General features: G+C 37.5%; 1 protein-coding gene across 1 annotated transcript; it reads left to right on the forward strand.

Annotated features, from left to right (window-relative positions):
* Window positions 1-224: 224 nt before the first annotated feature.
* LOC135200733 (probable endochitinase) lies at window positions 225-14,620 on the forward strand (the record flags this gene model as incomplete). Its single annotated transcript, XM_064229337.1, has 14 exons — window positions 225-297; window positions 2,057-2,235; window positions 2,990-3,176; window positions 4,511-4,647; window positions 5,760-5,909; window positions 6,595-6,750; window positions 7,184-7,279; window positions 8,585-8,946; window positions 9,619-9,852; window positions 10,601-10,816; window positions 11,357-11,590; window positions 12,221-12,439; window positions 13,114-13,368; window positions 14,274-14,620. Coding segments are annotated over 14 exons (2,634 nt in total), but the record flags the coding sequence as incomplete, so codon positions are not given.
* Window positions 14,621-15,769: the final 1,149 nt, after the last annotated feature.

Raw genomic sequence — 15,769 nt, forward strand, 5'->3', positions numbered from 1 at the left:
CTTCTAAATAGATAATAATGCTGCCATCCTCTTTAACAAAACATGTTGAGAGAGGGTCTCCTACCTTCAAATAATAATAATAATAATTAATAATAATAATAATAATAATAATAATAATAATAATAATAATAATAATAATAATAATAATAATCTATTTCCAGGCGTTGTCGTCGGGCGGCACTTGGTTTTTGGCACCCATCTTGCTTTTGACCATGGCCATCGTACTGGCCCAGCCCGAGGGTAGCAGCCCTGGGTATGTGGTATGCTACTACAGCTCCTGGGCTCATTACAGGAAAGGTTAGTGACCTGGTTCCATGTTGTCTTTCCAGATTATCTACTCTCTGTGCTATTATTTTATTTTCATACACACACACACACACACACCACACACACACACACACACACACACACACACACACACATATATATATATATATATATATATATATATATATATATATATATATATATATATATATATATGCGAATTATTAAAAGCAAAAATAATTAAGTGAAAACAATGTATCAGAAACGAATACCAAAAAAACACTTAGTTTTACAGAGTTCAAATGGCTAAGCACTAGTTAGATGAATACAATATACCGTTTGAGAAAAAGCTTCTAATTAGATGAATACAGTGTACCATTTGAGACAAAGGTCGTAATTAGATGAATACAATGTACCATTTGAGACAAAGGTTCTAATTAGATGAATACAATGTACCGTTTGAGACAAAGGTTCTAATTAGATGAATACAATGTACCGTTTGAGACAAAGGTTCTAATTAGATGAATACAATGTACTGTTTGAGACAAAGGTTCTATTTAGATGAATACAATGTACCGTTTGAGACAAAGGTTCTAATTAGATGAATACAATGTACCGTTTGAGACAAAGGTTCTAATTAGATGAATACAATGTACCGTTTGAGACAAAGTTCTATTTAGATTAATACAATATACCGTTTGAGACAAAGGTTCTAATTAGATGAATACAATGTACCGTTTGAGACAAAGGTTTTAATTAGATGCATACAATATACCGTTTGAGACAAAGTTTCTAATTAGATGCATACAATATACCGTTTGAGACAAAGGTTCTAATTAGATGAATACAATGAGACAAAGGTTCGTACGTACCGCAGGGTACATATTGGCTAGTGTACCGTTAGCCCTTTTCCTTCAAAAAGACAGGGTGGCTTCAGAGATAAACGAGATGACGATCGCTGCAAAATTCACTCCAAAACTGCTTAATCGAGAGAAGGATCTCCAAATGTGGAGTGACTAACGCCTACATGGGTGTTTAACAACGCCTTGCAGAAACACTGCGCCACTCACCTCTGAAACACATTCACACAGACTACTCCGCTTTCCCTCTCTTTCCTCTGTCGCTAAGTCTCTAAATGATGCACCTTTTTTTATCAGCTTATCCTCTCCTCCATTCTCTCCAGGAGACCAAACCTCCTCAAAAGGCCTTTATCCATATTTTCGTCCAAGTTAACTTTTTGTACATATTTTTATAGTAATTATGCTTTTGTTATTCTCAGCCTTATTCTTTACTCTACTTTTATTATAGGTAAACAATTCATTTAGATAATTTGCACGTTTTGTATTTTGTAATTCTACAAAACAAATACATATCCACGGTTCAAGTTTGCGAAGAAGAGTCAGCCAAACAGGTCCTTCAAAGGCCTCAACTTTGCAATTGTCCGTCGACCAGTGGTGGATTCCCTCCTGAGGGTGAAATTTCAGTTTTTACAGGGGGGGGGGGGGAAGTGTGACCAAATATTGGCAGGCTCAAACTGGTTCTAAGACCACACAAAACGCAGTGTGCATCGGTCTGCACTACTGAGAAATTACGCTGGGATTTCTCTCCAATAGCTTTTGTCAGTATTTTGTTGCATGTTGTTTGGAATGCATCTTTTGAGGCATACATTTCTGGAAAAGGGGGATGTGTGGATGACCTGGCATATGTTAAAAGGGTACATGGGTCAAAAAGGGTTGAAAACCACTGCTCTAGACTGTAGAGACAGACACACTATTACTTATGCTTTCAGGGTTGGCTAAATACACCGTCGAAGACATACCAGTGGACCTCTGCACTCACCTGATCTACGCCTTTGCCACGCTGGATAGCAAGACATACCTGGCGAAGCCTTTCGACACTTGGCTCGACGTCGACCTCAAAAACTACGAGAAGTTCGTGAAACTGAAGGAGAAAAACCCCAAGATGAAGGTCAGTCGACTGCGGTTTGCGTTCCTTATGTTCTCGAACTTTGGGCTGTGCCCTAGCCCTTAAACTGTGTTCCTCTGTTATCCTTTCTTGTGGGGTGCAACGAATACCTTTTTTCCTTTTCTGTTTTGGACAATTACTTTTTAAATTTATTTTATACTGGTACTCACTCACTTTATATTGCTTTATTTTAACATTTTGATTCATATATTGTCTAAATTGTTTGGGAAATTTCACACATGCTGTTGTGACATGTATATATTTATTGGTGCTTATCTTTAACTAGTTTCTTTCAGGTCCTTCATCCTTTGACCAGTTGCTTCCAGATTAGTATTCACTCTGGAACCAATTGCTTCCAGATTAGTATCCATTCTTGAACCGACTGCTTCCAGATTAGTATTCACTCTGGAACCAAATGCTTCCAGATCAGTATTCACTCATGAACCAGTTGCTTCCAGATCGGTATTCACTCTTGAACCAACTACTTCCAGATTAGTATTAACTCTGGAACCAATTGTTTCCTGACTGGTATTCACTCTTGAACCAGATGCTTCCGGATTGGTTTTCATCCTGGAACCAACTGCTTCCAGATTAGTGCTCACTCTTGAACCAATTGCTATCAGATTTACCGGTATGCATCCTGGAACAACTGCTTCCAGAGTAGTATTCGTTCTCAACCCATTCCTTCCAGATTAGTATCACCCTTGAACCAGTTGCTTCCAGGTTAGTATTCAATCTTCAACCAATTCCCTTCCAGATCCTCCTGGGTGTTGGAGGCTGGAACGACTCGAGAAGCACCAAGTACTCCACCATGGTGGCCGACGCGAGCAAGAGGAGGAAGTTCGTGAAGGAAGTGGTCAAGTTATTACTCGAATATGGGTTCGATGGCCTCGACCTTGACTGGGAATACCCAGGTTACGAAAGCAAACGAGAAGACAAAGAGGGTACGTGAGTTTGATGCTTCAGGGGAACAGAACAGAACCAGTTGACCAGTGACTCAGCTGAGAGATCGAGAGGAATGGGAACATTTGTTTAATGGAGGGAAGAGGGAAAGACCCTTCTGCTTCTTCATACACAATATCTGGATCTGAGAGTTATTTCTTTTTTTTATTTACTTATTAATTCATTGCTTTTTTTAGTCAAACCATTGATTGTGAAGAGAGAGAGAGAGAGAGAGAGAGAGAGAGAGAGAGAGAGAGAGAGAGAGAGAGAGAGAGAGAGAGAGAGAGAGAGCTTGATACTGGAAAAAGAGGGACATTTACACTTGACAAAAAATATATATATACAACCTGGAGAGAGAGAGAGAGAGAGAGAGAGAGAGAGAGAGAGAGAGAGAGAGAGAGAGTGGTATAATATTAGTTGTTTTTGTTTCTCATTGATATTCACGCAAATCACAACCCTGTTGTTGTTATCTTTATGTTGTTTCGATCTTCACACGATTCAGATGTGCGAGTAGTCTGTTGTTTCAGATGTTAAAATAAAGTTGTATTTTGTTGTTTTAGCCAGGTGTTGATAAAATCAAGTTTTTTGTTGTTGTTTTAACCAGATGTTAAACGAAAGTGGGTTTTTTGTTGTTTCATCCTGTTGTTGTTAAAAGAGAGTTTTGTTGTTGTTTTATCCACTTATTGTTAAAGTTTTTTGTTGTTGTTTTATCCAGTTGTTAAAATAAAGTTTTTTGTTGCTTTATCCAGTTGTCGATGAAATAGTTGTTTTTTGTTGTTTTATCCAGTTGTTAAAATAGTTTTTGTAACTGTTTTTATCCAGTTGTTCAAATAAAGTGGTTTGTTGTTTTATCCAGTTGTTGTTTAAAGAAAGTTGTTTCGTTGCTTTAACCAGTTGTTGTTAAAGAAAGTTGTTATTGTTGTTTTATCCAGTTATTGTTAAAAGAAGTTCGTTTTTTTTTGTTTTATTCAGTTGTTAATTTCAAGTTTTCTGTTGTTTTATCCAGTTGTTGTTAAGTTGAAAGAAATTCGTTTTTGTTGTTTTATCCAGTTGTTGAAATAAAGGTTTTTGTTGCTCTACAATCCTCATGAATCACGTGATTCACACTCCTGAATCGTGTGATTCACATTCACGAATCACTTGATTCACACTCACGAATCACAAGTTTCACTCACGAATCGCGTGATTCACTCTCGTGATTCATGTGATTCACACTCACAAATCACATGATTCATAATCACACGTCACGAGATTCCCACTCTTGAATAACGGGACTCACATTTGCTAATGGCGCGATTCCCCCTCTCACGAATCACGCGATTTTGACACGATGCAGGATTCACCCACTGGGTCGAGGACCTGAAGACGGCGCTGACGCCCCACGGGCTCCTGCTGACGACGGCAGTCAGCGCCAGCAGGAGGGTCATCGACAGGGGGTACAACGTTCCCAAAATCATGAAGCATCTGGACTTCGTAAGTATGAGGTTCAAGTCGTGTCTTGAGTCATTTAAGTGTGTATAGTAGCGTGGATCACATTATGGACATTTTGGCGATGTATTTACGTAATTTATTTGAAATCTTATTAACATACATTTACTTACATCCATTTATTAACATACATTTACGTAAGTATGGGATTTCAAGTCATATTTTGACTCATATAAGTGTGAATTACATTATGGACATTTTAGTAATGTATTTATATAATTTATTTACAAGATTATTAACATAAATTTGTGTAAATACATTTATCAACATACTTTTACGTAAGTATGGGATCTCAAGTCATATTTTGACCCATATAAGTGTGAATAAGAGCGTGAATTACATTACGGACATTTTAGCAATGTATTTGTATAATTTATTTACAAGCTTATTAACATACATTTGCATACATCCATTTATTAACATACATTCACGTATGTTTGGGATTTCAAATCATATTTTGACTCATATAAGTGTGAATAAGAGCGTGAATTACATTATGGACATTTTGGAGATGTATTTACGTAATTTATTTGACATTTTATTAACATACATTTCCATACATCCATTTATTAACGTAAATTTACGTATGTATGGGATTTCAAGTCGTATTTTGACTCATAAGTGTGAATAAGAGCGTGAATTACATTATAGACATTCTGGCGATGTATTTATATAATTAATTTACAAGATTATTAACATACATTTGTGTAAATACATTTATTAACATACATTTACGTAAGTATGGGATTTCAAGTCGTGTTTTTACTTATAAGTATGGAGCTTCAAGTCATATTTTCACCAATAAGTGTGAATTCGAGCGTGATATTTATATAATTTATTTAAAAGATTATTTAACATACATTTCCGTGCATACATTTACATAAGTATGGCGTTTCGAGTCGAGTTTTCACTCGTAAGTATGAAGAAGAGCGTGAATTGATTGCATACATTTTGGTAATGTATTTATATAATTTATTTAAAAGATTATTAACATACATTCACGTCACACACTCCATGAACCTTCTAGATTAGTCTGTGTTCTGATCGAGTGGTACAGGACAGTTAAACGAGTCTTATTTTCCCTTTTATTCCGAAAGATTAACCTGATGGCTTACGATTTCCACGGGTCCTGGGAGAGGGTGGTGGCCCACCACTCTCCCCTATACCCAGAACAAGGACAAAATCCGGAATTTAACGCCGATTTCGCCGTGAATTACTGGATCCAGAAAGGTGCACCAGCTAGTAAGGTAAGTGTTGCATAGCCATTGCAAGAGGTTATGCCTTGGGGTTCTTGTAAATGCAAGTGTGATATCATCTATACTCGTTTTTTTTTCCATCTGTCCACCCGCCTGTGGTGTTTGCGTATGGTAACACTGCGTCCCGGGCTTTAGATAGTTACGCTATGTGTAAGTTTTAGGTAAATAAAAGGATACGTGGGTGTACATTTGCAACTGAAATGTGTTTTAATAATTTACTGTATGCGAATTACACCGTTAATATTCGAAATAGGATATTGTTATTATTGTTGAATGCAAGCTAAATGTAACTATCTAAAGCCCGGGACGCAGTGTTACCATAAGCAGACACCACACGCGGGTAGACAGATAAAAAAAAAAACCGAGTATAGTGGTTATGGAAGCTCCTTTGTAGTACTAATCGCTCTTTATAACTCATGCTTAGCCATTGCAAGGGATTATGCACTGGATTTCTCTCGAATGCAAGTATGATAGTATCCAGTGGTCATGGAAACTCCTTTGTAGTACTAAAGGCACTTTAGAAGACACTATAAGACACTTAAAAGCCTTTGCATATACTGACACAGAAGTTCATAGACCCTAGCAGGTCTCATTTTAAAGAGATAACATTGAATCTGTCGTCCATTTCTAACGTATATAATTCTCTATTTAAAACATCTGGGACGCTTTTCAACAGATAGTGCTAGGTGTCCCGTTCTATGGGAGGTCGTGGACTCTAGCTGGATCTTCCAACACTCCTGGATCTCCAGCCACGGGTGCTGGAAAAGCTGGAAAGTACGTCAAGGAGAGAGGACACATGGCTTACTTCGAGTGCTGCCTGGCCCAACAGGAGGTAGGGCATTGCTCCTGTTATTTTTGTTGTTGTTGTTGTTGCTCTTTACTTATACCCCCATCTTGCTTGTGAAAAGTAAAAGGTCATTTTGCTCTTTACTTAAACCTCATTTTGCTTGTGAAAAGTAGAAGGTCATTTTGCTCCTTACTTAAACCTCATCTTGCTTGTGAAAAGTAAAAGGTCATTTTGCTCTTTACTTAAACCTCATCTTGCTTGTGCAAAGTAAAAGGTCATTTTGCTCTTTACTTATAACTCATCTTACTTTTGAAAAGTAGAAGTCTTTCATATTGTTTCCCAGTATGTTTAATACTCTTCTCTTCAAGAAACAAGTCTCTTATCACCTAAGAATAATCTAGTTTTGGACAGTGATCTATCTCTCTCTCTACACCAGAAAATACCCAAATAATGCTTAATTTTTTTGAAACTTCCTAAGGATGGCTGGACCAAGGTAACAGGTGACGGTGGACCCTACTTGACGAAGGGTGACCAATGGGTCGGTTATGACGACATTGAGGCTGTGGTTAAAAAGGTCAGTAGTTTTTGTAACGTGAGTTTTCTTAAGATTCTTCTTAGCTTTTAAAATAGTTCTGAGTCTCCTAAATATAGATACTTATTGTATTTCAAAGCTCTCAGATGGGTACTATAGTAGATTCACATCAACCGTGCATTTGATGTCTAGGCCAGTCCCTTACGACGCTCCTGATTGGCTGTTGATAAGCCAATCACAGGGCTGGAAACTCTCCTCAGTCTCTCTCGAGTTCACATATGCAGGATATATGTTCCACTTTTCCTGAGGGATACGTCCTTTAGGAGAGGCGGAACATTCATCTTACCCATGTGAACTCTCGAGGGAGACTGAAGAGAGTTTCCAGCCCTGTCATTGGCTTATCAACAGCCAATCAGGAGCGTCGTAAGGGACTGGCCTAGACATCAAATGCACGGTTGATGTGAATCTACTATAGTTATGATTACAGTGAAGCTGTAGTTAAAATAATATTTTTTTTTTGTGTCAGGACCCATTTAATTTGTATGAATCCTAGTACGTGAAAATTTAAATTGATCTTATTTCAAGTTAGGCCTCAAAAATTATTAATAAAAATTCTCCTAATGTTGCAAATACAGCACGATTTAACTGAACGTCCCTGTGAAGAGGCTTATTTTTGTATATAATGCTTCAGAGATTCCATAGTCGTTCTTGAAGACGATATATTGTGAAAATGCCAGCGAGAGAGAGATATTAGTTTTTACAGAAAACCCAATATTTGAGACTGTGAACACTTCTTGGTAAGTTTTGAGAGGCCCTGCTCCTTCGAAAATTAGTTTTTTTTTCAGTCTGTTAATTTATCTGGTTTTCTTCGAAAATTTGTTTTTATTTATGTATTTATTAATCTGTTAATTTATCTGTTTTTCTAATAGCTGATGTCCTCTCTCTTGTGTTTTCCATTTGAACCTTCTGTTACCTCTTTCGAATGAACACCTTAATATTCTTTGGAAGCTTGAATTTCAAGTCAGTGGCCCCTTTGTAGGGCTTGCTTCCATATGAGTAGGGTTCATCTAATAATAATAATAATAATAATATAATAATATAAAATAATAATAATAATAATAATAATAATAATAATAATAATAATAATAATAATAATAATAATAATATTTTCTTTGGAAGCTAGAATTTCAAGTCAATGGCCCCTTTGGTGGGCTTGTTCCATATAAACAGGGTTCTTCATATTCTGAATAATAATGATAAAATTCTATTTACTTGAGACTTCCCCTTAAAATGATTGTTTGGCTTGGTGAAAAATCCCCCCAAATCAATGGTTTTCCCTCATTCCAGGCACAATATGCCCGCGACAAAGGCCTAGGGGGCATCATGGTCTGGGACACTGTGTCAGACGACTTCAACAATGCCTGCGGACAGGGCCCCAACCCCCTTCTGACGGCTATCTACAACACACTTCAAGGAAACCCTCCTCCTTCCACAAAACGCACTTCCGGCAACCCAGCCTCCCCTTCCAGGGATCCTTCCAGCGACGCCGGCTCGCGACCGGGCGACTGGCCTCGAGCTTATTCCTGGAAGCAACCCGCTGGAAGTGGGAATGTGATTGGGGGAGCCTCTGGCAGCAGCGTCAAGGGTTCGTCCAGTTTCGGAGGGGCCGCTTCTCAGGACAATGATCTCCCCTACGAGTGGTTGGCTTGGTAAGAAGGACTTCTGGGTAGTTTCCAGCAGTATTTGAGGGTTTTTTTTGGAAATGCATAAGAGTTTCGCTGAATAGCAGCAGCACCAATATGGAATAGCTGTTTTGCCTCGTTGTCGAACTTCCCCCAAAAGTTCCAGAGGGTCCTTTATTCCTCACACCGCTGGGGGGACCGTGGAACAGCTTCCCTACTGAGGATGCAGTGAAATTGGGCCTCCTTCAGAAGTTCAAGGCGAAGATGCAATAGAATTCTCCTTGTATTTTTTTAATTTTTTCTGTTTTATATATTAATTTTTTCATTTATCTTGTTGTATAATAACAGATCTCTTCCTGTATTTCATATAGCCTTCTGTTACTTCTTTTTAAGAAACTCTAATATATTCTCAGGAAACTTCTTGAAATTCAAGTCAGCGGCCCCTTTGGTGGGTTTGTTCCATATGGATAGGGTTCATCTTCCCTAATAATAATAATAATAATAATAATAATAATAATAATAATAATAATAATAATAATAATAATAATAATAATTAATAAAATAATATTCTTAGGAAGCTTGAATTTCAAATCAGTGACCCCTTCGTTGAACTTGTTCTATATGAATAGGGTTCATCTTCTCAATAATAATAATAATAATAATAATAATAATAATAATAATAATTCATTCTTCTTGCAGGCCAATCTTCAGCAACGTTCAGCAGAACAACAACGTCCAGACGACTACAGGATCCCATTTCGCCAGCCCTCCGCCAGCGTCTTCCACCAGATTCAATTCCTCGTCCACTCCGCGCTTTTCCAACAACCTGGGAGGAACAACAAACAAAGGAACAGCACCAGCAAACAGGGGATCGAGTTCGTCTGGCTTTGGCTCAGGCCAAACAACGAAGCCGCCCTACGAGTGGTTGTCGTGGTAAGGCTGGCTGAAGTTGCACTACTATACTGGGATGAACCCAGAGCACAAGTTTCACAGTGCAACTGCTTTGAGGTTTTCCTCCTGTCACACCTTCCAGCGCTGAGTGGCCTTTAGCCTAAACTCTATATTGCATTCCACAACAAGGATGAAGGTTTAAAAGTTCAGTTCGGTCCGGAAAGAAAAAAGTAATTGTACTTTCAATCTGGTACTACAGATGTCTGTTAGCTTCTGATGGCATGGAGAAATCCCAAATGGGTTCTGTGGTCCTGAAATGTGCAATTTACTTAATTTCAAAGTAATATATTAGCATTGGAAAAATGCAAAATGGGTTCTATGATCCTGGAATGTACAATTTACTTAATTTCAAAGTAATATATTAGTAATGGAGCAATCCAAAATGGGTTCTTTGGCCCTGAAATGTACAATTTACTTAACTTCAAAGTAATATATTTGTAAATCCATTATATATCCGGTCACTCTTTGGAAAAAAAATTATATTCATTATTTGCAAACATACTAAGCAGAAGCCATGAGATCCAGAATGCAGTTTCCAGAGATTGGTGTCGGGACAGATTGTAGTACCACTTGACTTGAAATCAAATTCTTTGGGCTTTCTCCTTTTGTCTCTGTTATGAAGGTAGCTAAATTTGTCCATGTGGTCATTAAGCATTTCGCCTTTTACGAACCAAAAGATTTAATGAATAAAACATACAATTCCTATTCCTTTCTACCGTCTCCATTGCAGGCCAGTCTTCAGCAATGGACGTGACAACACGAACGTTCAGTCTAACAATGGATTTCAACCAGTTACTCCCCAGTCACTAGTTTCATCTACCTCCTTTGGACTTCCTTCCCCTTCTCGGTTCTCTAACCAAGTGGGAGGATCAACAAACAAAGGAACTAGTTCTGCTTCTGGCCCTGGGCAGACTAGCAACAAACAATACTACGATTGGCAATCATGGTACTAGGCCTATAAGAAACTTTTCAAAGACGCAGTTTTAGTCTATTCAGTTTTGTTCTTTTTTTTTCCCTCCTCCTCTTCGTCCTGTTTTCCTGTGTGGAAGATTGCCTCACAAGGCACTTTTCTTGTTCCAAAATGAATATATATAATAAGAATAAAAAATAATAATATGGTTTGTATTTTAGTAAAGCATTTGATTATTTTTCTTTCTTGGGTTTTTAGAGCTTCTTAGTAGACTCTAGGATCAGCATTCTTCTGGTATATATCCTCAGAGTTTGTCAAGCTCTTTTGTACTGGGATAAAATCATTGTTATTAACTCTCTCTCTCTCTCTCTCTCTCTCTCTCTCTCTCTCTCTCTCTCTCTCTCTCTCTCTCTCTCTCTCTCAGGGTCAGCATTCTTCTGGTAGATAGTCTAAGAGGTTGTCAATTAAGCTCTTTTGTACTGGGATAAAATCATTGTTATTATCTCTCTCTCTCTCTCCATCTGCGCCACTACTGTAAACTATATATTAAAAATGTCCTTCCGATCTCCCTCACAGGCCAATCTTCAGCAGCACCGGCCAACAACAGCCTAGCCAGAACAGACAGTCTAGCTCTGGGCCACAGACAATCACAGCATCTCCTCCTCCTCCTCCTTCAGTTGTTTCTTCTTCTTCTGCCATTTCTCTCTTCTCCTCTGGACTGGGAGGAGAAACAACGACTAAAACAACAGCAGGATCTGCTGGGGTTGGTCTAGGGCAAACAACTAAAGCGCACTACGATTGGCAGTCTTGGTACGATTCAGCAATACTTTAGTCTCATTGTTATGCTACTGAGAATAACGTATTATTATTATTATTATTATTATTATTATTATTATTATTATTATTATTATATTATTATTATTATTATGTGAACACTCATATTGTCATTTACTTGCAGATTAAGTTTCCCAAAATAGAACTTTTATATGCAAAATGGGAAACAAACTTAAGGAAGGAATAAATATAAATATACCATAAAATACAAACACAAAAGCATAAATGAAAAAAACACTACTTTTTTAACAAGACGTCATATCTAAGTAAGCATTAATTAGTAAATTAACTTACATTTTTTCCAGTTTCAAGGTCCCATTTGAGTATAGGAAAGACTTGACTTGATTGATTTATGGTTACTAACACTGGCGTCATACAGTTTAGGGAAAGTTGTTTCTTGTGTCATTTTGTGTTGTGAAGAACAACAAAATGTTCTTAGTTCTTTAAGTTCCAGGAATCAGTGTAGTTTTTCGTTTTATTTATTTTTTCCACGCTCAAGATGTCATCCATACCTATAGGGAATCTTAGACATCAAAGATCACATATAACATTACTCTATAGCCTACATTTTCAGTCAATCTTGTGTTTTCCATACCCCTCTAACAGGCCGATCTTCAACCAATCGCCAGGAGATACCCAGAATTCTATATCAAATGCCCTCGGGTCGTCTTCAGTAGTTACCCCTCCATCATCCACTTCCGTTACGAAGATCCCGTTTTCTACGACTTCCAGATTTTCCTTCATTTCAACTACAGCTAAACCGCTAAACAGATTCGGGGTTGGCTCTACACAAACGACTAAGCCACCTTATGAGTGGCTCTCATGGTAATACTTCTTTTAAAAAATCACTCTTGGTTGCTGAAATATATATATAAAAATATCGCTGCTTTCAGTATCCTGTAAAGCTGAGTCACACATATGCCTAGTTAAAGGCTACATTGGTTCCTGCTAAAGATATGCAATAGGTAGTACAGAAAGATTTATTTTTAATTTATGTTTTCTTTGTTTTACAAAGCAACGCGCCTGCATTATCACCCTTTATCAAATTCCAAAGTTCTTTTCTTAGCATAGATTGCTCGACCAGTTCCGTACGTTGTTGCTAATAAATATTATTAATGTAAACTTGACGATATAATAGTATTACTATACTCTGTTTTTTTTGTCCATCTGCCTGTGGTGTTTTCGTATGGTAACACTGCGTCCCGGGCTTTAGGTAGGTTCGCTATGTGTAAGTTTTAGATGAATAAAAGGATATCTGGGTGTACATTTGCAACTGAAAAGTGTTTTAATAATTGTCTGTATGCGAATTACATCGTTAATATTCGAAATAGGATATTATTTAAAGCCCGAGACGCAGTGTTACCATGCGCAAACACCACAGGCGGATGGACAGATGGAAAAAAAACGAGTATAGTTACTATTTCATCTTATGGGCTGTGATAAAAATAAATAAACAAATAAAGGGTGTCCATATCCTCTTTGCCCCTCGCATTCCACAGGCCAGTCTTCAGTGGCGCCCCCGAGAACAATCGCAACTCCATCCAGTCCACCAACACGAGATCGAGTTCCTTCAGCGCCACTCCTGCAAAGCCCACTTCCTCTTCCTTCTCGAAATTTCCCTCCCGGCTGAGGTCCAAGTTTTCGTCGGCGTCCTCTGCGGCGTCCTGGTTCGCCGACTGCAAGTCGGTGGGCTTCGCTCCTGACCCGGCATCCTGCAGCGCCTTCTACAGGTGCACCGATAATCATGCTTACAGGTATGTATAGTACTACTATGTGGTGGTTCTTGTCACATCTGGTTCTTAAAATGGTCTTACAGATGTTCAAATTAAATCGTTCATGTAGTATACAGTAGAGTTACTCATCGAATGCATATTTTCCTTGAACATGCAAAAGAGGGATAATTATTTTAATGGCTTTTTAAATGCTTTGAAAATGTGAATTTAAAGCCATTCTACAGAAATGTACACTATATATGTTTACAGTTTTACATGTTCAAATTAAATCGTTTACGTGCACGGCTGAGTTGCTTTTCAAACGCTTGATATTTTCCCAATACAGGCAAAAGAATTTGACTTTTTTTTAATTGAATAGTATCTTTAAATCCTGTGAAAATGTGAATTTAAAGCCATTGTACAAGTGTACAATGTACATATTCTAAAAATAATATTTTGAATTCACTGATTTTCAGGTACAGCCTAAACCGCATTTTAAATTTACGTGCTTTTAAGTGCAAACTAAAATTATCAAGATAATTTCAACTCTCCATACTTATGGTCCCATCAAGAGTAATCTTGGTTTTATTCATTGCTTGTTTTATATTTGATGCTGTGATTTAAATTAAGCAGTATTAGCAATAATCAGAATTAACACGTGTAGAATATGACACAACTTGCAGCATTGAACATATTAAAACACCATTTCTGGCTTTATTTCATGGAAATGGCTAGATTCAGTACATACCACACTTTTAGACTAAACTATCATAAGGCATGAAATGAATATAATACTTTTATATCAATATGAAACATTTCCATTCAACCACATCTTAGCTTTTAGTCTCTTCTCTGTTCAGTTAAAGATCAGATCTTAACGTATAGGTCTAGTACCAGTTTCAGTAACCCTTGTCAACCATTTAATTTTGTTCACTTTTCCACATCAGATTTGACTGCCCAGGTGGACTGCTATGGCAACAAGACCAGTCCTCGTGTGACTGGCCAGATGCTGTCCAGTGTATACTGCCAGTCTCTAGACCCAATATTGCACCTTTTCTTGCCCCTGAATCGCTATCCTTGTAGCTTGCTTGCTTAGCTGTACAGATTAGCATAAAAACAGTAAGGCCTAGGATTTATGCCATTATAGTTAAAGAGTAATATCCGCAATGTGTTTACATATTTAGTCGTCTAGAACAGTGCAATAGACTTGCCACAAGAGAATATCACAAAAGGTTTCAGTTTGAATTTAATTACCACTTTGTAAGAATGGCACTCAAGTACACTTATTATGGCACAGGGATTATTATTATAAAAGTAGTTTTACCAGACCACAGGGAGACCCTTGTAGATTTCTGCGCCACTGAATTTGAAAAAATACATTTTCATTCTCTGGCTGATTCCCAACTTTCTGAGCTTTTGAAGGTAAAAATTTCTAGCTTGTGAATTTCCACTTCTGGGGTTTAAAATACAGACTTTCAAAATCTGAATTTTTAGAGATATGAATAGTTTAACTTAAGAACTTCGGAGATACAAACATCGTCGTCTTGAGGATAGATTTTCCTTGAACAGAGTTGGACGAGAAATGGATTATCTTCAGTCTTGTACATTTTCTGCCTAAATTCACATGTGGTTTGAGGCTTTCATCCATGCCACCTCTTCCTATGACTTCCATACCTACTATACTGGTCAATTCACCTCATTCCATACCCGAGCCATCTCTGTATGAAATCTCAACCTGTTTTTAGCTGCTAACACTGCATATTTCAGTAATTGTCTCCTTTGCTCCTAGCATTGCAGTCCAGCCATGAATATTAATATTTTATAGTCACACATTTTCATTCAGAATCTTCTCTATGCTCATTAAAGTGTTTGTGACCTTGCTGCATGAAATATTACATGCTTTAGGTATACATTCATCATATATTTGTGATCAATTCACTAAATGAATACTATATACCTATATCCAGCAATTTCTCTCCACTTCATCCAGGGTGTTGCTTCTTTTGCTTACCAATTCTCAATACCTGCTTCAGTTTAGTACCAGCCTAAAGCAGCAGAAATGTTCTACCTCTTCTAAGACACCCTTCTCCCTCTCCCTCTCTATCTCTTCATATACCTTTTGGGCATCAAAAATCCCTTACCCTATTTGTGAATGTATTTTGCAAACCAGTGTCTCATGTGACACCATCTGTCATATTTGATAAAGTCGTTTTTTACCTCTTAATTCTATCAACTGTAGGTCACTTGCACATAGCAGCTCGCAGGGTTCTCCCTTTCTGTACTTTTTTCCAACTTCCCTAAGTGTTGATAAACCTTACCATCTCATTGCTGATACATACTTCATAGACCCTATTATATATTTCAAAATTCTACTAATATACTTGCCACTGTAACCTAGCCTAACCTAACCTTCACTCTAGACTTTTGTAGATTTTCATATATA

This window comes from Macrobrachium nipponense, chromosome 27 (assembly GCF_015104395.2).
Source record: "Macrobrachium nipponense isolate FS-2020 chromosome 27, ASM1510439v2, whole genome shotgun sequence".
Classification (NCBI taxonomy): domain Eukaryota; kingdom Metazoa; phylum Arthropoda; class Malacostraca; order Decapoda; family Palaemonidae; genus Macrobrachium; species Macrobrachium nipponense.